Consider the following 27,043-nt stretch of genomic DNA (forward strand, 5'->3'; position numbering starts at 1 on the left):
GCTGAAGAATGAGGACAGGGAGAGGGAAGGTTTTTGCTTTCCCCGATCATTCTAGAAGGACTTTGGGAAGAATAAGGGATTTCAGTACACATTCACAAGACCAAGTTGCTGGGCAATGTGGCTCATTTCCCACAGGTTGGCTTCATGTACCTCACTTTCCCTTTTGCAGTGTCTGTTCTCCTGTAGGTTGTGGTCACCCTGTGTTTATCTCCTTCACTAGACAAGATGTTCCTTGAGAGGAAACAAAGCCCCTTTGAGGTCTGATGGGTCTCACAGAGATGGGAGGGAGGTTGGGGATTCAAAGCTTAAATCTCAGCTCTAGCACTTATTAGCTGCAGAAACTTGATCCCCCCCCAAAAAAACTTTAGCTTTATCATTTGAAAAAATGAGATAACAATAGTTACCTTGTAGTGTTGTTGTGATTATTAAAAATAACAAGTGCAAATGTGTGGGCTACAGTAGATGCTCAATGGTATTATCTATGATTTGTCCTAGAGTCTCTCCAGTGCCCAGCTCAGGGCACCTTGCAGAGTAAGGGCCTCAATAAATATTCATTGCCCCAGTGGAAATTTTTTTTTAAAGATTTTATTTATTTATTTGAGATAGAGCGAGAGTGAGAGAGAGCACAAGCAGGGGGAGTGGCAGGCAGAGGGAGAAGCAGGCTCCCCACTGAGCAGGGAGTCCGACGCGGGGCTCCACCACAGGACTCCAAAATCATGACCTGAGCTGAAGGCAGATGCTCAACCGACTGAGCCACCCAGGCGCTCCACCCCAGTGGAAATTTAGACCACAACTAAAGCCCTGTGCTATACTCAGGTCTGGAAACTGATGATAAATTAAAATAGGTACTATAAAACACAAGACATTAGAAAAGAAACAGTTATCAAATCAAGTATGCAGGGGAGAAATATACATATCTAATGTAAAAAGTAACACCTGAAGTACATAATATGTATCATTTGTATCATATGTATCATTTTATGGCCCAAGACTTCAATGTCTCTGATGGAATAAACCGGACAAAATGATCTGAGGAATTCCTTACACACCAGAGCAAATCTGACTCAGCCTTCTGACCGCGGGTCCGCGGGTCTGAGGGCAAACTCTCTCAAACACAGCTAGTGATAGCCCAGGAAAGCCCTCTAAAAGAGACTTTGGTGTGAACATGGACCAGGACAGATTATAAATTCCATGTATTGGTCCTACAGCAGGAATCTTTTCAGATGATTTGGGGCTGCATATTTTATGGTGTCTGATCATAGGAAATGTCTCCCGAAGCATTAAGCTCTCCCACACCTGAAATAATATTTTCATGGCTAACCGTGCAAGGTCAAAAGAACTGGGTGTCTTACCTATGTGTGGGAAGGCGTGTTTTGAATTTCTAAAACGGATTTTACACAGATATTTTTGAAGAGCAGCCCAGCAATAAACTGAAGTTGGCCTGTAGCTATGATATGAAGTATCTGGTATTGGCCTCTAGATGTCTTCTAAAGCAGAGCTGTCAACAGAACTTCCTGTGAGGATGGAAATGTTCTCTATCTGTGCTAATTTGGTGGTCACTAGCTACATGGCTATTTCGATTCAAATTGAATGAAATTAAAAATTCAGTTCAGTGATGCACTATCAAGGATTATTATAAAACAAATAGCAATGAAGACTGTGGTATTGATGCAAAGTAGACAAAACCAGTCTATCAAACAGAATAGAGTTGGGAACTAGGTCTACACATATATGGCCACCTGATTTATGACCACTGCAAATGGGGGAAATGATCTTTTAAATTAACATATTGGATTAATTGGATATCCACATGGGAAAAAGGCATCTGGGTCCACTTCTATATCCCACCATTTACAACAATCAATTCCAAATGGATTACTGTTCTAAATGGAGCAAATTAGAATAGTAAAACTTTTAGAGGAAAACAGAAGAGAAATGTTAATAACCTGGAGTAAGCAGAGACTTCTTACATCAGGAACACTCGCCATAAAAATTGACACATTGGAATATTAAAATTAAGATCTTTTTTTTCCTCAAAGGACTTCATTCATTAAAAAATGAAAAGAAACCCAGAATGGGAAAAGATATTTGCCACATATAGACCTGACAAAAGATGCATGTAAAAAAATCCGCTTATAATACATAAACAGACTGAGCTTATTTGTCCAGTGGCATATGACTCAGCAATAAAAAGAAGTAGATTGCTGACACATGCAAAAGCATGGAATCATAAATATAGTATGCTGAATGGAAAGCAGGCTTGCACAAAAGAGTACATACTGTATAATTCCAGGAGTACGAAATTTTGCAACACATAAAGCTAGACAGTGGAGAACAAATTAGAATGGGGGTAGCTCCCAGAAAAGTGGAAATGAAGATTGACTGGGAGGAGGCATAGAACTCAAGACTCATGTGCTCAAAACTCAGCAGATGTACAATGAAGATTTGTGGATTTAATTTTGTTGAAGTTGTACATCAAAAGAAATCTTAGACATTGAATTTCAGTTAGTGATATACAGGCTAAATTACAGGACATGTACTGCTATCTGTAATTTACTTTGAAATGCAACAATATTAAGATGGATAAAGGAAAGGTTAGAAATGTAACAAACCAAGTTTTATAAAATGTTATTCATAGAGTCTATATGGGTAGGTTTATGTGTGGTCTACTATAAAATTCTTTAAACTTTGCTAAATATTTGGGGCACCTGGGTGGCTCAGTCCGTTAAGCATCCAACTCTTGGTTTCAGCTCAGGTCATGATCTCATGGTTTTGGGGCTCAGCTGTGGGATTGAGCCCCAGATGGAGCCCCGGGTCCAGCCCCATGTAGGGCTCTGCACTCAATGTGGAGTCTGCTTCAGATTCTTTCTCCCTCTCCCTCGCGCCTCCCTGCGCTCACACACACACACTCTCTCTCTAAAATAAATGAGTAAAATTAAAAAAAAAAACTATGCTAAATATTTGAAAATTATTATAATCAAATGTTAGGAAAAATACAAATAAAAAAACACTCAGCTCACAAAAATGTGCAAAACTTTAATAGACACTTCATAAAGTTATTTCTGAACAACTAATAAACATGTGAAAAGGTGCTCGACTTCATTAATCATCAGGGAGAGGCGAATTAAAATCACACAAGACACACTTATCACCCACCAAAATGGCCAAAATGAAAAAAGATGGAAAATACCAAGTATTGATGAGAATATGGAACAACCAGAACTGTCTTATTTTGCTGATAGGAGTGTAACTGGCACACTTTGGAAAACTATAATAAAATATCCAAATTTAAACATGGCACAACCTATGACCCAACAATTCCATTTCTAAGTAGATATCCAAGAGAAATGCATTCATCTTTCATCTTGTTCATTAAAAGATCTCTATTACAATGTTCATGACAATATTTTTAATAGGTCTAAAATATACACTATTTCAATGTCTATCAACAATTGACTGGATAAATAAAATGTGGTGTATTCACATGGTGGAATGCAATACAGCATCCTCATGAACAAGCTGTAAATGGAGTCAACATACGGATGAACCTAATGAACATAACAGTGAGTTAAAGAAACTAGACATAAGAGAGTATGTGCTATAATGGTCCCATTCATCATGTACAAACACAAGGCTGCTACTCTACTTACTACTTAGAAATCTAAGGATAGTGGATAAGGCTGGGGTGGGAGGGAAGTCCGTAGTGATTGGAAGGAAACACTTTTGGGATGCTGGTTGTGTTCTGTTTCTTGACCTGGTTGCTGGTATGATCCATTTGTGGAATTTCATTTATGATTTGTGTACTTATCTGTAAGTATGTAAAATTTCAATAAAAAGCAGCTTCTGCCAGAAGCTATGGGCAATACGGGGCCATTTGATTTGCCATTTGAGAGACTTGAGAAGGATTAGACAGACAGGATTAGATTTGCTTTAGAAAGATTAATCCTTGGCTTTGTAGAGGATAGCAAGGAGAGGAGCTAAGGGGTGTGTTTGTGGAAGTAATCCAGGCAAGCGATTACGAAGGCCTGAATTAAAGTAGGGCAATAGGGCTGACAAGGACAGAGTATAGTTGATATTTAGAGAAGAAACAGAACTTGGACAAGTCACTAAATCCCTCTGTGCCTCCTTTCCTCACTTGAAAAATGGAAGTAACAGTAGCTACTTTATTGGGGCTATTTTGATGACTTAATGATTTGTTCCAAATCAAACAAACAGCAAAAAGTCAATGCTCATTGCATACTATGCAAAGCAAGATATAATGTATTCAGATTAGGAAGCTTTAAGGGAAACATCTTAATTTGGCAAGGTCCACGCAACCCTGCCTTCTTTCAAGCACGGGTAAAATCACCTCCCTGCCTAAAACTGGGTAGTGTGGAACACAGAGTAAATGGCCACGATTCGGAATACGACAGAACATGTCAGAGGCCTGAGCGTGATCGGTTCCTACCGGGCCACGGGGAAGAGCTTAGGGCTGTTTGGGGGCGGGAATTCCAACACCCGGAACCCAGCGCCTCCTCCCCTACCCCCTCGGCTCAGAGGCGGGGCCACTGAAGGGGGGCGGGGATCCAGGCCAAGGGGGTGGAGTTGGGGCCAGAAAAGATGCCAATGGGACTCGAGCTTTCCCGTGTTTAACCAATTGAATGCGCTCAGGACCGCCTCCATCCGCTGATTGGCCCAACGCGTCTCCCTGTGTTCTCGCGGTTTGTGGGAGCCTCGCCGCGGTCTCACGAGGGTGCGGGTGTTCGGCGGTGCTCGGTTGGGTGGTCAGGGTCCTCCGACACCTGGAGGCGTCCTCCCGCTCCGGACCACCCTGGAGTCGCCGTGCCCAAGGCAGGGGTGAGGCGCGTCCCGGGCTTTGGGTTCTCGGGCTGGACCTCGCCTGCACCCGCCTTCTCCTCCGCTGGAGCGGAGCCTGGCCGTCTGAGCGGCTCTGCTGTCATTTGGCCCAAGGACCCGGGGGTAGGAAAGCGCGACCTGATTAGATCCTGCCAGGTACTGACGCTCACTCCTCCTGTGTTGTATGCAACTTTGAAGGGAACATTTGGATTAAAAATAGTGAGTGAACTTGTGGTTCTATTGCGAACACACATTTTAGTGCATGCAGTACCTATGGTATACCATGCTTGTAGGGATTAGCCGCTTTACTTAAGTTTGCCAGCCCGGTTTTAGCATGTGCTTATTGTGCTAATTTACGGAGAGTTCAAGTGGAGCCACATTTACATTTTGAACTTCGTTTCTAATGCAGACCCTTAAAGCAGCCCTATTCACCTCCTAAAAAGGTAATGCAGATTCCTCCAGTAAGGGAGCATGTCAGTATGCACTGAATTCTTGCACTTGTCAAAAATCACAGAATTATCTTCAAGTACTTTATACTTAATACTAAAAGTCTTAAGCCGGAGTCTGTGTTTTCAGTGAAGGAAAAGCACTGCCAGAAAAGTTGGGGGCGGGGGGAGCAAAGGAGAATCCAGAAGCAAATACTTAACCCCTGTAGATGCCTGAATTTTCATGTAGAAGGTGACAAGTGTTGGCGAGGAAATGGAGAGATTGGAACCCTTGTGCATTGCTGGTGGGCATGTAAAATGGTTTAGCTACTATGGAAAACAGTGTGATGGCTTCCTTAAAAAATTAAACACAGAGTTGCCATATGATCCAGCAATTCCACTTCTCGGTGTATACCCCAGAAAATTGAAAGCAGGGACACAGTTACTTGTACACCCTTGTTCATAGGAACATTATTCCCGATAGCCAAAAGGTGGAAACAGCCCAAATAAATGTAGAGATGAATGGATAAATGAAATGTGGTATATACATGCAATGGAGTATTAGTCAGCCTTAAAAAGGAGTCAGTAATACCTGGTACAACATAGGAGAACCTTGAAAACATGCTAAGTGAAATAAGCCAGAATCAAAGACATATACTATATGATTCCATTTATATGAGGTACTTAGTGTACTCATATTCATAGAGACAAAAAGTAATAGAGGTTACCAGGGTCGGGGGAGGAGAGAATGGGGAGTTACTGTTTAATAGGTACAGAATTTCTGTTTGGGATGATGGAAAAGTTCTGGAAGTGTGATGGTTGCACAACATTGTGAATGTAAGTAATGCCTCTGAATTATACACTTAAAAAATCGTTTATAGTATGTATATTTCACCACACACACAAGAAGCAAAACTCATCAATAAATACAACCTAAAGTTGCAACCAGTCATTGGAAAGCCTTGTTTTAATTCCAGAACCTGCATTGTACACATATAATTTGTGAAAACCTTTTCAAATTTTGATTTGAACACTAAATCAAAGAAATTCATGTTCAAAGCTTACAAGATGCTATTTTCAATGTATGTGTGTTTGTTTTAAACTCTGAATACACTAGGTAGTATGTGTCTAGAACTCCTAGACACCCAACCACATACATTGTTTTCTATAAACTGGAGACAACAGCATCCATTCTCTTGTTATGTATTTGGAAATAAACTATTTTGGCATCTTGCATTTGGCCTCCTTTCCAATCAACATCATTAGAAAAAACACAATTTCAGTCTAGCTCTTTCTAAACATACAGCCAAGATGGATGGCAGCTTTCATACTGTTATTAGGATGGATTTTATCTTACGGGTTTTTTTTGGGGGGGGGGTAGGGAGGGTAAATGCTCTCTGCATATAGTTCCTGTATTTCAAATGTCATTTTCCTAGCCATTCGACAAGTAAGAAAATGCTGATTTATTTTCTCCCCTTTTGTAGATGGGAAAATAGAAGGCATTCAAGCTGAGATGGTATGATGCTGAAACCTTCAGCAACTCCTCCAAAGATCATTTGCACTCTTCTGTTTTAGTTTTGACTAATTTTTCATGTGTGGTTTGTGAAATCAGAGGAGTGATTGTTGCCCGGATATAATATGTTTAGCTGCCCACAACCCTGCTTTCAGGGTTGCCAGCTAACTTTGAGTAGATGTGATTAGAATTATTCTTTTTTCCACCATAAAAACGAGTGACTTAACTTAGAGCAATGAGTTCATATTAAGCTTTTTGTAAAGTTAAGTAAATCTGCAAGTGAGACACTTGAGATGTTAACAGTAGTTTATGGTGAAGAAGTAACATCAAGAGCAAGAGTTTTTGACTGGCACAGAAAGTTTAAAGAAGGCAGAGTTGATATCCATGTTGATGCAGGAAGTGGCCGTCCCATTATCCACAGAACACATGAAAACAATGAGAGGGTCAGAAATTTGGTTTGCTCACATAGCTAATTAACTGTAAGAAAAATGGCCAAAAAGTTAAATTTAGACAAAGAAACAGTCAAACTCATGCTGAAAGAAAACTTGCACATGAGGAAAGTTTCTAGGAGGATTGTATCTCATTCCATTGTGGTTGATGATCCTGCAGAGGCCAAACAAAAACACAGCTGCACATGAACCTGCCACTTGGGTGTATATTCAGGGCACAATCCTACACTTTAGTTTCACTGGTCTTGGAGTACCTTCTGTCTGAATCTAAAATGAGCTGAGCTTCTTCAGACATGTTCCATTGGCTTTGTAGGTATATGAGTTGAGCAGAGTCAAGCCTGTAGAGTTGAGTATGACAAAGTAGAGAGCATGGAGCTCAAGGTTTATTAGGAACCCATCAAACTTACCACAGAACTTAAAATTTCTACCTTGTTTCTTCAGGGTGAGCTCATTTCAATAATCAGTAGGTTACCTATAGGCTGGGCAATTCAACACACTTTCAACAGGACACTAGAGATCAATGTTACTCTATATGGAGATATTTCAAAAAAGATAAGAATGGCCATCTTTAGGCAGAGATACTCAGACTTGTAATAATGAGACTTTTGTAGTAGGAAATTGAGCTCAGATGTTGGAAATAGGTATTCAAATCTGTCACAAGAAAGAAACAGAATAGGCTGTAAGGAATAGCTGGCAGTTTCAGTAAAAATACACTCTTCCCTTCCACCCCCCACCCCCCAAATAAGAACCTGAGTTTGGTCAAAAGCCCACAAAACTTTATAGTCTTTATGTAATCTAAATTTCAATGTTTTTAAAAGATCTTATTTATCTGAGAGAGAGAGTGCGCGTGCATAAGTAGGGGGAGCGGCAGGCAGAGGGAGAGGGAAGAGCAGGCCCCCCTGCTGAGCAGGGAGCCTGATGCAGGACTCAATTCCAGAACCCCGGGGATCATGACCTGAGCCAAAGGCAGCCACTTAGCCAACTGAGCCAGCCAGGCGCCCCCTAAATCTCAATTTTAAATAGATTTTTATATATAAACTGTTTGGGTCTGGAATTTGGTACAAAGGGTAGACAAATAGAGCTCAATTTTGTTCCTAACTTCTTTCATCAGGAGAATGAGATGCCGTGCATTGAGAGAGTTTTGGAAGGCATTACTGCAAGTAGCAACACATTAACAACAGACACAATCTTTTCATCAGCAAGAAGCTGAGTTTTGACCTTCACGTTTTCCATGTGTACTACTGAGTGTGGTGGTCCTATCCTAAGCTTCAGCTCTAATCAGTCATCAAAGGGAAGGCATTACCTTGCATATTCAGCCGGCCACCAATAGCTTTAATTATATTATGGTCAGTCAATTGGCAGTTTTACTGAAACACTAATAAAAAAGCATTGGTTATTCATGTCAGAGTTGAGATACAGAAGTAATAGGTGAAAAATGATTTTACATAAATTTTGGTAGACCTAGAAAACAATTTCAGGGTTTTTTTGTCCATGAACATTAGCATTTTAGTTTAAGGAGCTAGTTGAATCATGTGCTGTTCCTTTCTGTAAGAAGAAATTTTGAGTTCAAAAGGATGAACTTTCATTCAGCAACTTGTTTTTGCCCCACTTTCCTTCCCAGTCTGCAGTAAGATACGGTCATCATTCAGTACTGGTATGATGCAACTTAGACACATCAAAATTGCTGTGTAGGACTTAAGTCAGAGCCCTGTTGTGGTGTCTCTGAAAAGACTAGTTTTTTTAGTTATACTATTCAGGTTTTTTTGTTGTTGTTTTAAAAGACTCCCAGATGGGGCGCCCGGGTGACTCAGTTGGTTAAGCGGCTGCCTTCGACTCAGGTCATGATGTCACAGTGCTGGGGTTGAGTCCCGCGTAGGGCTCCCTGCTCAGCCGAGAGCCTGCTCCTCCCTCCGCCTGCCACTCGCCCTGCTTGTGCACTCTCTCTCTCTGTCAAATAAATAAAAAATCCTTAAAAAAAAGACTCCCAGAAATCCAAGTTTTCATTTTGTGGAACATGAGCCAAAATTAATTCTGGTTGTTGTGGAAAATTTGTCTCATTTTAATGGTCTATATTACCTCTGGGACCCTGCTGGCCAAACCTGTGTGACCCACAAGGCAAAAATTATAATTGGAGTAATGGTTTTCATATTGTCTGAATTTGTTTTCATTACTAAAGTTTTACAACTTGATTTTTGGAGGTGCTTTGTACTGTGTAAATGAAATTCACTGAAAGTATACATAAATAAACCATAAATTGATTTTTTAATATTAGTTTTGATCATCTGTGTTTTATGAGGTATTTGCTAATCCTCTGTATTTTAGCCGCATGCTCATTTCTCTCATGATTTAAATCTAAAGTTTAACTTCACTGCCATACCTCTGAAATTTTTTTAAAACTTGACTAATGACTAGATAAGATCTACCCCTACCCACACACCCATAAGGCACTAATAAAAACAGTGTAAGAGGCAATGTGGTGGGCTACAGCTCCAGCTATATTTGTGATCTTAAGCTTTCCATCTGTATTAGTTACCAGAGGCTGCTAGGCTCTGTAACAAATTACTACAAACTTGGCGGCTTAAAACAACAGAAATTTATTCTCTCTCAATTTTGGAGGCCAGAAATCAGTTTTCCGGGGTCAAATCAAGTGCACACTCTCAATCTATTCCTGGAGTCTTCCAGAGCTTCAGGTGGCTGCCAGCTTCCCCTAGCCTGAGTTGTATTGCTCCATAATCTTCAAGGCCAAAATCAAATCTCTTTCCGATTGTCTTCTCATGGCCTCCTCCCTTGAGCACAGAATCTCCTTCTGTCTCCCTCTTACAAAGACACTTGTGGGGGTGTCTGGGTGGCTCAGTTGGTTAAACACCTCTCAATCTCAGCTCAGGTCTCGATCTCAGTTTTGAGTTCAAGCCCTGCGCTGGGCTTCATGCTGGGCGTATAGCCTACTTAATAGATTAATTAAATAAAGGCACTTGTGACTAGATCTAGGGCTCAGAGATTATCCAGGATAATCTTCCCATCTTAAGAACCTTGACCTAATCACATCTGCAAAGACCCTTTTCCAAATAAAGTAACACAGGTTTGAAATTAGGACCTGATTATATTTGGGAGTCATTATTCAGTCTACTATACCATAGGTTTTTTTCTATAAAAAACCACAGAATCTCTGGAACAGTACTGCCAATGAAACTTTCTATAGTAATGGAGATGTTCTGTGTCTGTTCTATAGTAATGGAGATGTTCTGTATCTGTTGTCTAGTACAGTAGCTTCTAGCCAAATGTGACTACTGAGCATCTGAAACGTGGCTAATGTAACTGAGGAGCTGAATTTCTCATTTTATTCAGTTTTGATTTAAACTTAAATGGGGCTGTGACTGATGGCTGTTATATTGGGCAGCACAGTTCTAGTATCTAGTTTTAAATTCTGGACCCAGGCCCCTTAAAAAAAATTTTTTTTTCCATATCGGACTTAAGACTGCTTCCATCTTTCACCTGCTATTGTTTAGTTTAATGGACTTCAAACTTTTTAGCATCAAAACCCTTTCTACAGGGACCCCTGGGTGACTCGGTTAAGCGACTGCCTTCAGCTCAGGTCGTGATCCCAGGGTTCTGGGATCAAGTCCCACAACGGGCTCCTTGCTCAGTGGAGATCCTGCTTCTCGCTCTGCCTGCTGCTCCCCCTGCTTGTGCTCTCTCTCTGACAAATAAAATCTTAAAACAAAACTGGAAAACCAAAGTGTAAACTGGGCTGTGCTGGTTGAGGTTTGGCAGTGGGAGAGGGAGGATCCATGGCAGCCGCAGGGTCTCCACCTGTTCACCCAGCCCAGGTTAACTTCTAGGGGCCAGGGGCCACCACTAGGACTCGGTGTAGGGGAGGCATTTGAGAGACCAGTGGTTATTCTTGGCAACTGTCTGCCATAACCTTCAGACTTGAACACTTGTAGTTTTACACCTTGAAACAGTAGCTAGAAAAGTCATGTTCTTGGCCTGTTATTACTGGACCACCGTTGATGTAGTGTTTCACGAATTCCTTGTTCTGCCAGAACTTGCTGCAGCCTGTGGAAGCTTTAGGACTCCATTTTTCTTTCCCTTTACCTACTTAGCATTTGAAGTTACCTCATATAGGCATTTTGTTCGACCAACCACCCCCCACCCCTCCGCCCCCATCCCCCACCTCGCTAACTAGTTCCAACACTGAGCAAGGAAGCCTCACACGTCTTTACAATGGAGGACTCGATCAGTGAATCAGTTGCCAACAGTATACATGGATTTTTGTTCGTTTAGTGACATGTGGCCACAATACCTAGAGCAGTACTTGGCCCATGATACATGCTCTATTTATTGAATGAAAATCAAAGCCAACATTTTAGTATATAAATACTAAACACCAGCATTGTCATTTTATTACAAGGACCATACAATATTATAAAAATGATCCTATAGTACTACCAATGAATGACATTTACCGAGTGCTTACTACTCACCAGGTAATTACTATGTATAGATTCAACTTTAGTAACTATGATGGTTAGGCAGAAGCTAAGTAACTGGTCTAAGATCACATGGAAGGGTGGGGGCTTGAACCTAGCTTTAGTGTTCTGCTGCTTCTAATAGATGGCTGTAAGCCATTCACTTGAATGCCATATATAATTCAACCCAATATTATTATGAGGTTTAATTATAAATGATACTGCTCCTTGTAGTATACACATGATGGGTTTAGGGCTCAAATATATCAGAATCAGTATTACACCAGTTTGATTAGCCCTTAGGAATATGGTGGGAACCAAGGTGGACTTTACTGTAGTAAAGCTGGGGCAGGGCAACCACAAACTAGACTTCTAAATATGACAAGGCTGTTATAGGATGCTAGAGAATTCCAGAACAAGAGCACTTAATGGGGGGGGGGTCAGGGGAGGGATGATAGTGGCCACAGAAAAGTTGGGTAAGAGCAGGAAAGAGTATGGGTGCTAGGGAGCGTTCCTAGGTAAAAGTTACAGCTTTCAGAGACCTGGGAGGCCAGAAAGTTACCATTTTACAATAGTGTTAAAATATCCACCTTGGCCCCGTATACAAGCGGTCCTAGTCCCCTTCAGGTCATTTCTCTGCAGCTTCACTGTGCTTTCCCCCAAACCTTTATACACTTCTCCCTCAGGGCTATTTGTCTTCACTCTGCCTGAAACGTTCTTCACCCAAATGCATACAGACCCATAGCGTCCCTGGTCCTCCCTGGCCAGCCCTCTCTGGGCTCAATACTCTACTCTCAGCGCATATACATGAGCTTCCTCTTTCCCTTCCCTTTTCTCCCCTCTAGCAATTATGGCCTTCTCACGTATTTGCTGAAAAAATCACCTAAAAAAAAGTGACAAGGCAGTGTAATATACAAGTGTAAAATGAAGTTTAGAAAGACTGGAACAATGTTATGAAATAAGCATGAAGAGTGACTGCAAGGTGAATATTAAGTCTTTATTGAAAACTTCTGGAAAATGAGGTATTTGCAGACATTCAGGGCTGGTCAGCATGAACTAGCACATACTAGGCTCTGTTCATCTTGCTTCACTGTCTCATTTCTTCCCGTATGAAAACTTCCCCCATCACCTCGAAGATTTTCATATTCTAACAATCTATCACCCCTGTATGCTTCAAATCCCATCACAGCTCATTATGCTCATTCATCAAAAACACCTAAAATGCTGACAGATGCCCCCTTTGTGCCAAATTTTGGTAACTTCCATAGGTTTGATGTAATTAAATACTATAAAGACCTTATATTCTTAATAGCTCTGCTGTGGTCTCCCCTGACCAAATTGGCCTCATCTGTCTCAATATTACTACAGCTCCACTTGAACATTAAATGCCAAGAGAAGTGACTTTTCCAAGAGGTCACATGGCCAGAAAGTTACACAAGGATCCTTGTTCAGGGCTACACATGTGGCGGGACCTTGAGCCAGTACCTAACCTCTTTGTTGCTTCATCTGTAAAACAAGGGAATAGTACCGACCTCAGAGTTGTCAGAACTGAAAGACAAGATGAAGGTAAAACACCTGCTATGCTGCCCGATCACCACCAGCACTGTCCTGCTGCTAAGGCCTGTGAGGGGCACGCTGGACACATGGCTGCTACAAGTTATGGAAGACTATTTGACCTCCTTAGTGTGTACTGTAAACTGTAGAATTGGTATAAGTCAGTAAAAATACCAGCATCAGAATATTCCAGCTTCTGCGGCTTGCACCTGTAGTATTCAACCTATAAAAAAGAAAAATTTCCGAATGACCTTTCAAGCGGAAAACAATTTTGAGGTATATTCTTTTCAGTTTGTCTCAAAGGATGTCCAGAAAACGCCTTGTGCACATGTGTTCCATCACCTGTGTTTTTTTCCACCTTCAAAGATAAGTATCTCTGAAGGTATCAAAACTAAGGTTAGGTTTAAACTTATCACTGTGCTGGGAACTGTATAAAAAATATCACAAAGGGGGTCCTGGGTGTGGCTCAGTCCCTTAAGCATCTGCCTTGGGCTCAGGTCATGATCCCGGGGTCCTGGGATGGAGCCCTGAGCTGGACTCCCTGCTCAGTGGGGGTCTGCTGCTCCCTCTGCCCCTTCCCCCTCCTCCCTCTGCGCGTGCTCACCCTCGCTCTCTCGTGCACGTGCTCTCTCAAATAAAATCTTTTAAAAAAATCACAAAGGTGCTTGAGCAAAAGAAAACTTTTCTCTGGTTCAGCTGTGACTCCAGACAGGATCCAAAGAGGAGTTTTACAATCTCCTCCCTGGGTTTTATGGAGACTTATTTTACCCTTCTGTGTTAGCCTCTTAAGGCACCGCGTCAACCTTAAAAGGGCACAGGAAAGGGCCTTTTGGGATTTTTACAGGGTTCTCTCTAGGATCTCTGCACGCCTCCCTCGTCAATATCCCCTGGATCTCAGCGCTTTCCTGAAAACCCACCGGAAGCAGCTGTTGTGCGGGGGGAGCCCGGGAACGTGCATTCCCTCTATCGGAAAGGCCAATTTGGGGCCCCTAGAACCGAACACGTGGGAACCCCGGTCGTCACCGGCCACGTGCTCCCGGCCTGGGTCCTCGCATTTCACCCCAGGACGGGGACCTTACCTGCGCGTAGAGCTCGGGCCGCTGCAGCCCCGCACACGTCGGCGACAGACTCCCGGGTCCCCGGGTCGGGCCGGGCTCCCGCAGCCGCAGGCGGGCGGGCCCCGAACCCCCCCGAACCCGCCACAAAGTAGCCGCGGCGGCGCCCTGCGGGAGCAAAGCGCGAGGTTATCAGGGCGCCCGGGCCTGGGCGCGGGGAGGCCTCCGGGCGGCCCGGCGCGGCGTCTGTGCCTCGCGCGGCCCCGGGACGAGCTGCGCCGCCCGCCCCCCCGGGCCTCGGAGGACTGCTCTACCCCTCCGTTCTGGCCGCCGGGAGCAGCGGAGCTCGGGGCGGGCAAAGCTCGAGGGGACGCGGGGCGAGCGCAGCCCCAGCCGGGCCCGCAGGCCGGGCGCCCTCCCCGCCGCACCCACCCACACCCACGGCTCACCTCAGCGCGACTCCGGCGGGCGACGCGCGTGCGGCGCAGAGACCCGGACGGCGGCGCGCTGACAAGGAGGCGGTGCGACGGGCAGCCTATCCCGGGCAGCCTCCGGCCGGGGGCGGAGCGGGCCCGGCCATTGGCGCCCGCCGTCCTCGGCCCGCCCAGGTCCTTCGGGCTCTTCCGTGGCTAGAGGACGAGCTAGGCGTGCGCGGAGCATCCTTCTCGGAACCGCCGCAGTCCTGGCTCCTCCCCTGGGCCCTAGTGGTTCTGGTTCTCGCCGGCAAGGTGCCTTCCTCGGGGCCCCTCCTGGCGGCGGGGGGATGGGGTCCCGGTCACTCTAGGGCTGGGCCGCGACCCAGAGATTCCCTTTCCCACAACTAGACCAGTCCGGCATGTGTTTAGAGTCTGACCTGCTGAACCGTCAGCTCAAAGAGAAGCCAGACCTTGTCTCTTTGACCACGCGCACCCAGTGGCCCCTCCTAAATCGGAAAGGACCACTGTTCATTCATTCACCCAGTTCAGTAAGTCGACCATCATCGGCAGGGGCTTGGGGAGCACCATAAACCTTCCCTAGGTGACAGACTCAAACCTGATAAGTGGAATAAAATCGGAGTATATGCTAAAATGAGAACTTGTATTACAGTCCTAAGAGTTTACCATCTGCTAACAAATTTAGTCTTCAAAGTATCTTTTATCAGACCCACATTTTCTTTTAAAGACTTTATTTGTCAGAGAGAGAGCATGAGCGGGGAGGAGGGACAGAGGCAGAGGGAGAAGCAGGCTCCCCGCTGAGCAGGGCCCTGGGATCCCAGGCGCCTGGGATCATGACCTGAGCCAAAGGCAGACACTTAACTGGGCCACCCAGGCGTCCCATCAGCCCCACATTTTAAGTGGGGAAACAAACACGGGAAGTAACTTTCCAAGGTGACAGAGTAGCTAGCAAGTGGTGGGTCCGGGATTTCAACCCCAAAAGTCTGAAAGTATAGCCCCTCAAGACACTATACCACACTGCCTTTCCCCAGGTGTGTGGGGCGGGTAGGGAAAGAAATAGCATTTATATTTGACTGTTTGATCAAGATAGGCCATCTCCCAGGTGGTTGGGGGTCAACAGGCCCAAAGAACATGAAAGCACTTGACCCCTGTTAGGACCCAAAAGCGCAAATGGAATTTAAGGATGGAGGAGCAGAGTGGCCTGAGATGCGGGTGGATGGGGTCCAGACCAAGCCAGAGGCCCTGGTAGAGTGTGTATTTTATGCTAAGAACAATGCAACGCCATTTAGGCAGTTTTGGGGAAAGGAAATGATAGGATCTGACGTAGGGTGTGGTTTGGGACTCATTAAGATGATTTTGCTGAGAAGAAATGGAGTAAATTTTATTAAAAAATCCTGGCAGCCAGCCACTCACTACTTTGTAGATATACATAAGATGAATGTAGAATGGGTTAAAGTGGCAGAGGAAACACCACTTTGCTGTCCCTTTACCTGTCTCAGAGTCTTCTAAACATGTCTCTAGTTTTGAATCTGTTCTTGTTATAGTCCCTCTGGAGAGCTGACAGGTGTCCCCTTTCCTTCAGTTATGGCAATGAAGGTGGACAAGGTACATGGGAAGAATCTTAGGACAGAGAAGTAAACATCAGCAAAGAGACTAACGTAGAAATTCAGCGGCGACCTAGTGGGGTTGGGAGTGGTTGTGCAGAATGCTTTCCTCCCGAACCAAGTGATAAACACTGGAAGAGGTTCCTCCCGAACCAAGTGATAAACACTGGAAGAGGTTACAAAAGAATTACAATAGGCGTTCACTTGAACTCAGGAGAAATCCACCTCGGTCTGAACACTTCACACCTCTGGGCAAATGACAACCCAGTTCATTTGAAACGGTAAAAACCATTTGTTTGGAGTAGAGGAAAAATGTCTTCTCAACTATTAAGAAAATAATTAAAATTAATACAGAGGTGATGGAGCAAAATTAACTCATTGTATAACTGCTTTTTGAGTTAAATTCAGGGTAATCTCTATTTGGTATGAAAAATGCTTATAATTCAGTTTAAAGAAAATGGAATCAATTGACCTGATTATTTGAGAGAAATCTGTTCAGCCTGAGAAAATTTAGCTTGACCTAGAGGACCAGGGAGCCAAGTGGAAAAGCACAGGAGACCTGATGGGCAGGTACTGTCTTCATATTTCCCCCAACCCCCACCTCCGTAAACAGGTACATCTCCCCTGGACCACCATTAAATAAATCCCGGCCCCTGGGCTCCAGGCTCCATCCCTGCTAGCTTCCCTCAGCCTCACAAGCTATCCGTTATTTTGGGGTATTTTTCCCTCTCTGTCTTGTCTCTCACTTCTCTCTGGCTCTCAGCTTCTCTGTGTATATATACTCTATTGCTTTCAACCCGAATAAACTTTCCCTTCATCAAATGTGCCCCAGTCCCCAGATGTCACACCTTCCCCCCGTTCCTAACAGACCTTCAGGAAGACCATGCCAACATAGGCCTCCATTGTCTCAGTCTGATTCAGCCCTCAGGTCAGTATAGTCTGGCTTTCCTCTTCCCCATTCCCCTGAAACTGCTCTCCGAGGCCACCAGCGACCTCTCAGTGGCCAAATCCAGTGCTCTTGATCGTCCCTAGCCTCTCTGTGGCATCGGACATAACTGACCACTCCCTCCTTGATTCCTCCTTCCCTCTGGTTTCTGAGTCCCCACTCATCCCTACTTTTCCTCCTACACCTGTGGCCCTTCCTTCTTCCTCTTTTGTCCTCCCCTTTTAAGTGTTGGTTCTGATGACATTCTTTCTCAACTCTCTTCTCTTTTTACTCCCTACACTCTTGCTGACCAACTTCCCAGGAATGACAATAATAAAAGTCATTTATTGAGCACCAGACACTTTACACATGCCATCCCTAATTCCTAAGACAATTCTGCAAGGCAGATAACAAGACTATTATTAGTAACACTGAATGAGCACTTATGAACAGTCATAGACTTTAGCCTTTTACATAAAAATACTATTATCATCACTTTAGAGATTATAAACTGAGGCCAAGAAAGTCTGAGTGACTATCCCAGACTGCACAACTTACGGCAGAGCTGGGATGCAGTGAAGGACTCCCAGCCTGCCTGCCTTCTCCCACGCCCTCCCCCGTCCCATGCAGAGGCGCTCCCTCAGCCTAAACTGCTCTCTCTCTGGCTTTAAGTACCAAATACCCACAAGTCCTGCACACATCCTCATCTGGAGGACTCAAAATCAGCTTGTCTCAAGCACAGTTCATTCTCTTCTTCCAACCTCACACTTCTCTTCTGTGTCCTCTTGATGAATAACAATTCCTCAGCCCAAATGAGGTCCTCTCTCTGCCTCCTCCTCCCATTCTCAGCATCCTGCCTCCTCACCTCCTTCTATTCAGTCAGTTCTTTCCATAGACCATCCCATGAGTCTTCCCTCTCCTACCCACTCCCTGTTACTTTAGTTCTAGCTCACATCCTCTACTTTCTGGCCCACAGCGGCAGCCTCCACTCAGCCTCCCTGCCTCCATCTTCCCTCCCCTAGTACCCTCCACACTGCTGTCATCTCCATTGGAAATCCTTAAATGGCTCCTCACTACCACCAGGACCAAGACCAAGTCCTTGTCTATCTTCCTACTTCCTCCCACCCCACACACCAATTATGATCTAGGCAGACTGAACTATTTGTAGTTCCCTGAATGCTCTGGCCAGCACTGTTCCATACAACTCTCTGTCATAATGAAACTGCTCTATAACGGTGCTGTCCAATATGGCAGCCCCATGTGGCCAGTCAGTACTTGACATGTGACTAGTACAACGAAGGAACCGATTTTTAATTTTTATTTACCTTTAATTTAAATTGAAATAGTCATATGTGACCGGTAGATACCATATTGCATAGCACAGCAATTTATACCTCAAAGTGTGAGCCAGCAGCATGGACCTCACCTGAAAGCTTGTTAGAAGTAGAGAATCTCAGGCCCCACCCCTGATCTGCTGATTCATAACCTGCATTTCAACCAAGGTGACTTGCATGCACATTGAAGTTTCAAGAAGCACTGCTCAAAGAGCTCTTTCTTCCTTGCCTTTGCATGTTCCGATTTCCTTGTCTGGACTGCCTATCACCTCTCCTTTGCTCCCTAACTCCGATTTATCCCTCAAGACTCAGCATCTACAAGCACAACATATTCTTAGTATGATTACCTGGAGGACAGGGTGGATGAGGAGGAGTGAGAAGGAGAAAGAAAATGTCTATGATGAAACCACATGTATCTTGCAATCCCAAGTATCCATATAACTGTACACTGTATCTATACCCATATATATGCATATATATTATGGTCTCTGTGTCTTCATGCAAAGATGCTTACTGTCAATGGTGGTTCTCTCAAAGTGGTGGGACTTCATATATTTATTTTCTTTTAAATATTTCTGAATTATCATTGTAAATTCTTTACAATGAATCTATATTATTTATAATCAGAAAATAAAATAATCATCACTTTCATTACAGAAAATAAAAGAAAGCCTCTTTTACCCTTCTGTAAATAGTTGTATGAACATGGTATCAGAACAAAGTAGAGTTGACATTTGAACAACGTGGGGGTTAGAGGCACTGACCCCGGCACAGTCAAAAAGCCACAATAACTTTGGACTCCCCCAAAACTTACCTACTAATAGCCTCCTGTTGACTAGAAGCCTTACCAATAATATGAACAGTCCATTAACATACATTTTGTATGGTATGTGTTTAATACACTGTATTCTTAAAATAAAGCTAGAGAAAAAAGATGTTATTAAGAAAATCGCAAGGAAGAGAGAATAGATTCATAGTATTGTACTATATTTATCAAAAAAAAAAAAAATCGCAGCCCTGGGCCATTCAAACCTGTGTTAGTCAAGGGACAACTGTATAACACTTTTCAAAAAGGAGAGCTGACACCTCCCACAGTTAGGGACTCTCACTGAATTAAGGGTCGGGAGCAGCCTGGGCACTGGCCACCACTGCCTGAAATCGGATGAAGAAAACAGCATGATCTCCCTTATGATGACTTTGGTGCTCTCTCTCATGTCTACCCCGTGTCCCGATAGACATGATCCTACCACAGTGATGACAGTCTTCTCTCCATCCCCCGTCTAGGTACCTCTCTATGGCTGCAGACTGAAACGGGGGGTCAGGTTAGACTCCTAGGTTAGGGTAGACACCTAGACTCATCAGAGGTAGCTGCAGAGACATTCGGACGCCTTAGATGGCATCTTAGTCGGCCCTCAGGATCAAGGATTTGCTCTCTTAAGAACCGATGTTTTTGTATATTGGCTATTGCGTTCCATTCTTTTCTAAGGTTTGGCAATTTTTTTTCTTCACTGAAGAAAGCGTGACAGTTACCTATAGAGGCTATTTTAAATCCGTGGCAAAATGTGTTCTGCTGAGCTGTGGAATGTAATTTCTGCAAAGACTTAGTGGGCTCAGCTCTGGGCACCAGTGGGCTCCTTCTGGGTAGGGCCACAAAAAGCAACCAGGGCAAACACAAAACATTCCACACAGCAGTTCATCTGCAAAAGCAGGGAATAGTGTGAAATTTGATTAAACAGCAAGGTGAAGAAGGCTCTTTTGGAGAGAGAACTATCTCTTTGGGGTATGATGTAAGCATTCATGCAGTTCTAAAGAAAGCTCAGAACATTTATATTCTTTCTTTTAGAGCAAAGGTGGCTCATCGCAGTGAATGACAGTGTTTTAAATCAGCCTTTTAAACGTGTGCAGTCATATCTATAAGTCTATACCCACCTATCAATCTCCCTGCTGTCAGCACCCATCTGGCCACATGGTGGGGGCACCAGAGATGTAATGTGACTTGATACCGGGTGCAGCCAGACTTGGGGAGGCCTGAAGCTCAGCTGATTTTAGTGGTCCTTCTTCTGAAAAAGAATGCAAAAACATCTTACTTTTATGAATCTAACAAAAATATGCAACCATGTGAACACACTGTAGAACCCCTCCCAGGCCTGGGACCTAAACTGGACTCTAGTAGCTGCATTATAAACCCACCAGTGCGGCTTGGACACTTGGGGGAAAGGTACGCTCTGGCTCTCCTTCAGTAACATCCCCAGCACTGCGTAGCTAAGGAGAAAATTCCATGTTCATATCACAAAGCCTTCTTGCTGACTCATCAGAATAATGGCCAGCTTTCACCGCACGCCTATTATTATGTGCCAGGCGCTGCTCTAAGTTTTTGACATATATTGCCTCCTTGAAGCCTCACATGAACGCTGAGAAATATCTCATTTTATACGTGTAGAAACTGAGACCCCAGAGAGGTGATAACTTGCCCCAGAAGATGCACCAGCTGTGTACTGAAACCCAGGGAGAGACAGAAGGTTTTGGAATTCCTGCCACAGTGCTCTTTCTGCCTGACTCTAGGACTGGTGGAAGAGGGCGGGGTCTGGGTCACCATGCTGAGACCCACCATGGGACCCTGGCTCTAGGAAGAGCTTGGTAAGAATGGGCAGGACTATAAGTGACCACATAGGTCACTAGAATATGGACCCAGTTACCAGAACTGGGCAGAAGGTCTCAGCCAGGTTTGGAGGGCAGGGGTAGAGAAGCTTGGTTTTGAGCCCCAGGAATCTCCCCTATATAGAATGAGATTGGTTTTAGAGACTCAGAAATGATGGTTTTAGAGACTCAGAAATGATGGGTCGACCTACAGAAAGGTTCCCTGAGAGCCACAACCTCAAACATAAAAATGGTCGATTGCTAGGGGCACCTGGGTGGCTCAGTCGGTGAGGCATCCGACTCTTGCTTTTGGCTCAGGGTCGTGATCTCAGGGCCGTAAAATCAAGCCCTGCGTTGGGCTCTGAGCTCAGTGGGAGTCGGCTTGGGATTCTCTTCCTCTCCCTCTGCCCCTCCCCCTGCTCTCTCTCTCTCTAAATTAAATAAATAAAATCTTTTAAAAAAAGACAAAAATCTATTAAAAAAAAAAAAAGAAGGTCAATTGGCTGCCCTCGCTGAACAGCCACCAAGCCCTCTGGATAAAAATGCTGCTGGGAATGATCAGGCAACAGTCTGATACTGCTTTTCTCCACCCTGTTTGAGATGGAACATATTTCACATGGTCTTTTTTCCCATCTTGCACACAAACACAATAATCTCAGACCATCTCTGAAGCCACTTTTTTTTTCCCAATATAGGAATGTCCTAATGATGCACCGAAGCCCTCTGAGTCTTGCCCTCTTTCCCTTCCTCACATTTTGTGGTAAACCCAGCTCGTTCACAGGTGATAAATGTCAGAAGGGAGCCAGACACCCATGCACAGAGGAAGAAGGAAGTAGTATGTGTTAAAAGTGAAACGGTGTTAACCAAGTATTTGAAAGCAACTCGTAATGTATTTGTTTGTGATATTTTTTGTATTTGTTTTTGTGTTTGCTTATTTATAATTTATTGTTTATTTATTGTTTATACCCCCATTTTAGTGCAGAGAGGACTTAAATGTAGTCTATAAGAATACATTGCAATGAGTTTTAAGAAAATAGTGAGGAAATTGGAGCACAGGGGCTGGTACACAAAATATAAACCAGGAGGCTCTATACACTTGCTGGAAGAAGGCCAAAAATCTTGCTCTGAGCTGCCTGGCAGTTGATGCAAAAATCAGAAAATAGAAACCAATCAGAGGCTCAAGAGAAACACATATTCCTGAAAGAAATTCCTCCATGGATCTTCACAAAGGGGGCGCTGCCACCAACCTCCTCAGTATCAATATCCTGAAAAGAATCTCTCAAATGTTTACATGTCCAAGATTTTTGATGTCCAGGTAGAATGTTTCCTAGTCAATGTTTTTTCCAAATCCTAATTATCATGTGGCAAGACGGTTATCAGTCAGGCCAGATGACAGTAGAGAAGAATATGGGATTCTGATTTTGAAGCAGATAGGTCACCCTCCCCTGTCATATTGAAATCAGTATTTGAAGACAGATGCCATGCTCCCATAAGAAAGATGTGATAATTTGGGTGAATTCCCTGGTCAAAGATTCAGCATGAAGTGTTTTATATATATATATATAATATTATATAATATGTGTAATATTAAGTTATATACGTGTGTGTGTATACAGTCACAGATCTTTAAGGCAAGTAAATGTCTCTAGTAAAAAAAAATGATTATAAGAATAAAATTCAGTTCTGAAGCAACAGATCACCACAGAAAGTCCTACACAATAAAATGTCGAGCCCCATATATTAGACACAAATGTATTTTGATGTGAAATTAATTTGTTGCTTAAAGTATCAACTGCATATTTAATTAACAATAACTTCATCCTCTTAGAATTTCAAGAGGCTTTTGAGGAGAGACTTTGAATAGGTTTTTTCTTTTTTAAAATGACCGAGGAACTTTGAGCCCAGTGCCTTTCTGTTTTGTCCATTTCATTTCTCTGAACTCAAGGGAAGTATTCAAAATTCTCCTTCTGGCCTTTTCCTGCTGAAAAGCTCAAAACTAAAGACCTCTAATATTTGCCCTTCAATCTCATCCTAACACTTGCAGTGTTTAAGCATACAAACTGAACTGAAATTTTTGGAATCAAAACAAAGGAAGATAATTTAGAGTTCCTTTTATTCTTAACTTTTATCATGAAAATATCCAACTATGCACAAAGATAAAATTCAACACATCCCTGTGTATTTCTTTTTCAGCCACAACTATCAACCAAAAACATTCAGTTTGCAGACTATTTTGTCAAATTATTTTAAAGAAAACCCAGATATCATATTATATCACCCCTAAATATTTCAGTATTCATCTCAAAAGAAAGGACATAATCATACCTAATAATGCCAGTATGATTGCTAAGAAAAGAAACAATAATTCCAATCCATATTCAGCTTCTCCCATTGCGTAAAATTGTATATTTTACGGTTTGTTTGGATCAAGATCCAAACGAGGTCTACTCACTGTATTTGGTTATATTTCCCATTTCTTTAAGCCTCTTTTAGTCAAGAAAAAAATGCCCCCCCTTTTTTTCCAACACTTTTGTCAAATGACTAAACCCAAACAACTGAGTAACAAGTTTAATGTCCTCTATTCAAGGGAAAAGAGCCCACGGATTGGGGGAGTACAATGCCTCTCAAGTAGTGGGTGTATGTTGGGTGTATGTTGGGTGTATGTTGGGGTAAGGTTTCTTTAACAGGTGCTTCCTGCATGTACAGGTTGACCTCGGTTTCGATTCGTGACAAGGGCCACACCACTGGGGTGGCCTCCATTCTGTGAGTCCTGATATGGAAATTAACTTTATCAACTTCAACTTTTCTATTAACAGTGTTTGAGATACAATTCAGATACCATAACATTCACCCTTTTAAGGCACACAATTCAGTCAGTTTTAGTATATTCATAGACTTGGGCAGTCATCATCGTTATCTAATTTGAGAGCATTTTCATCACTCCAAATGAAATTGATCTATTAACAGTCACTCCCCCACCTGCCTCCCCATGTCTTCTGGCAACCACTAATCTACTTCCTGTCCCTATGGATTTGCATATTTAGGACATTCACATTAATGGAATAACACAACATGTGGTCTTTGGTGTCTGGCTTTTTTTTACTTAGCATAATGTTTTCAAGGCCCAACGGAGAAGAGTAGTGCTATGCAGTGCTGGACTCCTTCATTCCTTTTGATGGCTGAATAATATGGCATTGATTGGATATACCACATTTTTTAATTTATCAGCTGATGGATATGCCATTGACTTTTTGAAGAAACCAGGCCCAGCTATCTTGCAGAGTGTTCCACATGCTGGCTGAATGCTTTCTCCTGATGCTGGTTCACTTGTTGCTCTATCTGTTTTTCTCATAGACTTGAGAGAAACGCCCATTCTTGAAAACTTGTCTGTCAAATTGTGTGTGGAAGAACCACCTGGCGCTCTCGCCTCAGGGGCAGAAATCTAGGCCCTATCAGCAGAGAGTCTGACTTAGTAGAGTTGAGTGGGGGCTCAGAAATCCGTATTTTTAACACACCAGGTGATTTGGCTGCGGGTATTACCAGAACCCATTCTGAGAAACTCTACTGGGTGTCCTTCGAACTTGTCTTCAATGGCACTTGACATTTCACAGGAAAGCCGTAAAAGCAACGGTCGGTCATTGGCTAAGACGTTTTAAAAATAAAATTGGAAATACTATAGAATTACTCAAAACAGCCTAGGTTAATATCCTAGCCGATGTCTGGTGGGTTGGAGATAGGCATTTGAAGGAATCCTGGCCAAGAGAATTGTGTTGTGGGTGTTAATTAGCTACCCTGGAGTGAGGGAAGCTGCCAGATTTAGCTTTAAAGGCAGGGAGAACAAAATTAAAGGACTGCACAGATCTTTACAGTATTGAGCTCAAAATTTACAAGTGTGCCCAGATCATTAATTAGAGTACTTTTTGATTCAGGAAATTTTAATTCTTAATCTGAAGGCTTTTTTTTTTTTTTTTTTTTGGTGACGGAGAGGAGGGTACACTGTATCTCCTCTAAGGGAACTCTCCTCGTGCTCTAGAAATATGCCACAACAAAGCACAACCATTTTGCTTCAACACTTTTCATTATCTAGTGTATTTTACAACACCAAAAACTCCTGAGTGGGAAGAGTTGTCTTCCCTTAACTCAATGACGAGTTTTCTTTCACTTAATACATGAGTGATGCTTTTAAGGGTCTTTTAATGGTTCTCAAGCAGCCAAAGCAGCAAATGCAGTTCCATTTACCCTGTGTGTCTCATTAAGCTGTAATAGAAGAGGGTAATGTGGCTGAGGAAAAATCACCGCTGCTTTTTTGGGCTGTGAGCAGAAAAAAATGGATTTCTGGAGATGAAAACTGAGTTTTGACTTTCAAATGCCCTTCCAGGGCTGTTTCTAGGGGAATTATCGTTCAAAAGGAATGTTAATTGCCAAGTAATAATAACCTCAGCTTCTTGACTTCTTAGCCTGACTAAGGAGTGAGTGCCTACAGCAAAAGGTATTTTTTTTTTAACTCTTTATTGTGGAAAATTTCAAGCATGCCCCCAAATAGGGAGAAGAATATTGTAAAGCTCCACATACCCAACATCAAGCTTCAGCAATTAGCCATTTTTTGCCAATCTCCTTTCATTCATCTAAGTGGATTTAGTTTTGCTCAAGCATTTTCAGGGAAATTCCAGACATTGTGTCATTTCACTTGTAAAAATTTCAGTATGCATTTCTAATCAATAAAAACATTTTGAACATAACTATGCCACTACCACACCTAGCAATATTCTTCTTTATCATCTAATACCAGGTCCATACTCAGACTTCCCTGATTGTCTCAGAGCAGTCTTTTTATGGTTAGCTTTTTTTTTCTTTTTAAGAGAGGGAGAGAGGGGTATGCTAGGAGGAGCAGAGGGAGAGGGAGAGAGAGAATCTGAAGCTGTTCACACCCAGCATGGAGCCTGACTCCAAGGGGGCTCGATCTCATGACCCTGAGATCATGACCTAAGCCAAAATCAAGAGTTGGTCGCTTAACCAACTGAACCACCCAGGAGCCCTATGGTTAGCTCCTTCTATTCAGAATCCAAACGTGATGGTTATGTCTTTAAGTCTCTTTTATTCTGGAACAATCCTCTTACTCACCTGACCACTGATTTGTTATAGAAATTGGGTCATTTGTCCTGGTAAATGACCTACATTCTGGATTTGTCTTCTTGCTTCCCTTTGGTGTCATTTAACTTGGTTCTTTATTTTCTATAAACAGGCTTGATGAGATTTGAATTGAATGTTGGGGACAAGAAAACTTCATACTTCCTAGTGCATCACATCATGAGGCACATAATGGCATGACTGTGCCATTTTTCTAGGCTTCCTTAGTGGGTCTGGGTGGTGTCCATGTGATCCCTCCATTACAAAGTTAGCCATCATCCTTTACTGAATGTCTTCAGCTTCCACTTATGTTCATTCCTTATATTCTTTATACCATTAATAGCTAAAAATAGTAATTAGAAATTCTTTAAAAATCATTTCTTCTGCATTTGTTAGCTGGACTTCTATAAAGAACAACTTTCCCTGGGGGTGCCTGGGTGGCTCAGTTAAGCATCTGCCTGTGACTCAGGTCATGATCACAGAGTCCAAGGATGGAGCCCCACGTGGGGCTTTGCACTCAGCAGGGAGTCTGCTTCACCCTCTCCTTCTCCCCTTGCTTGTATGCTCTCTCTCTTTTTCAAATAAATTAATAAAATCTTAAAAAAAAAAAAAAAGAACAACTTTCCCTCAAACACGATTTGGTTATCCCCAGAACAGTTCATACAGGAAAGGCAGGATAAA

At 43.0% G+C, this 27,043-nt stretch overlaps 1 protein-coding gene and 1 non-coding gene across 2 annotated transcripts; both read right to left on the reverse strand.

Annotated features, from left to right (window-relative positions):
* Positions 1-12,675: 12,675 nt before the first annotated feature.
* Positions 12,676-17,242, reverse strand: LOC114206669 (uncharacterized). Its single transcript, XM_028100561.2, has 3 exons — positions 17,210-17,242; positions 14,326-14,930; positions 12,676-13,469 (listed from the first exon to the last, which is right to left on the reverse strand). Exons 1-3 carry the CDS (start codon positions 17,240-17,242, stop codon positions 13,373-13,375), a joined length of 735 nt encoding a protein of 244 aa, XP_027956362.1. The 3' UTR covers positions 12,676-13,372.
* Positions 13,941-14,062, reverse strand: LOC114206892 (small nucleolar RNA SNORA26). Its single transcript, XR_003608747.1, has one exon. It is a non-coding gene; the product is annotated as a small nucleolar RNA SNORA26 (small nucleolar RNA).
* Positions 17,243-27,043: the final 9,801 nt, after the last annotated feature.

This window comes from Eumetopias jubatus, unplaced genomic scaffold (genome assembly GCF_037043125.1).
Source record: "Eumetopias jubatus isolate StellerSeaLion01/CBP00866 unplaced genomic scaffold, mEumJub1_p1.0 scaffold_2, whole genome shotgun sequence".
Taxonomy (NCBI): Eukaryota; Metazoa; Chordata; class Mammalia; order Carnivora; family Otariidae; genus Eumetopias; species Eumetopias jubatus.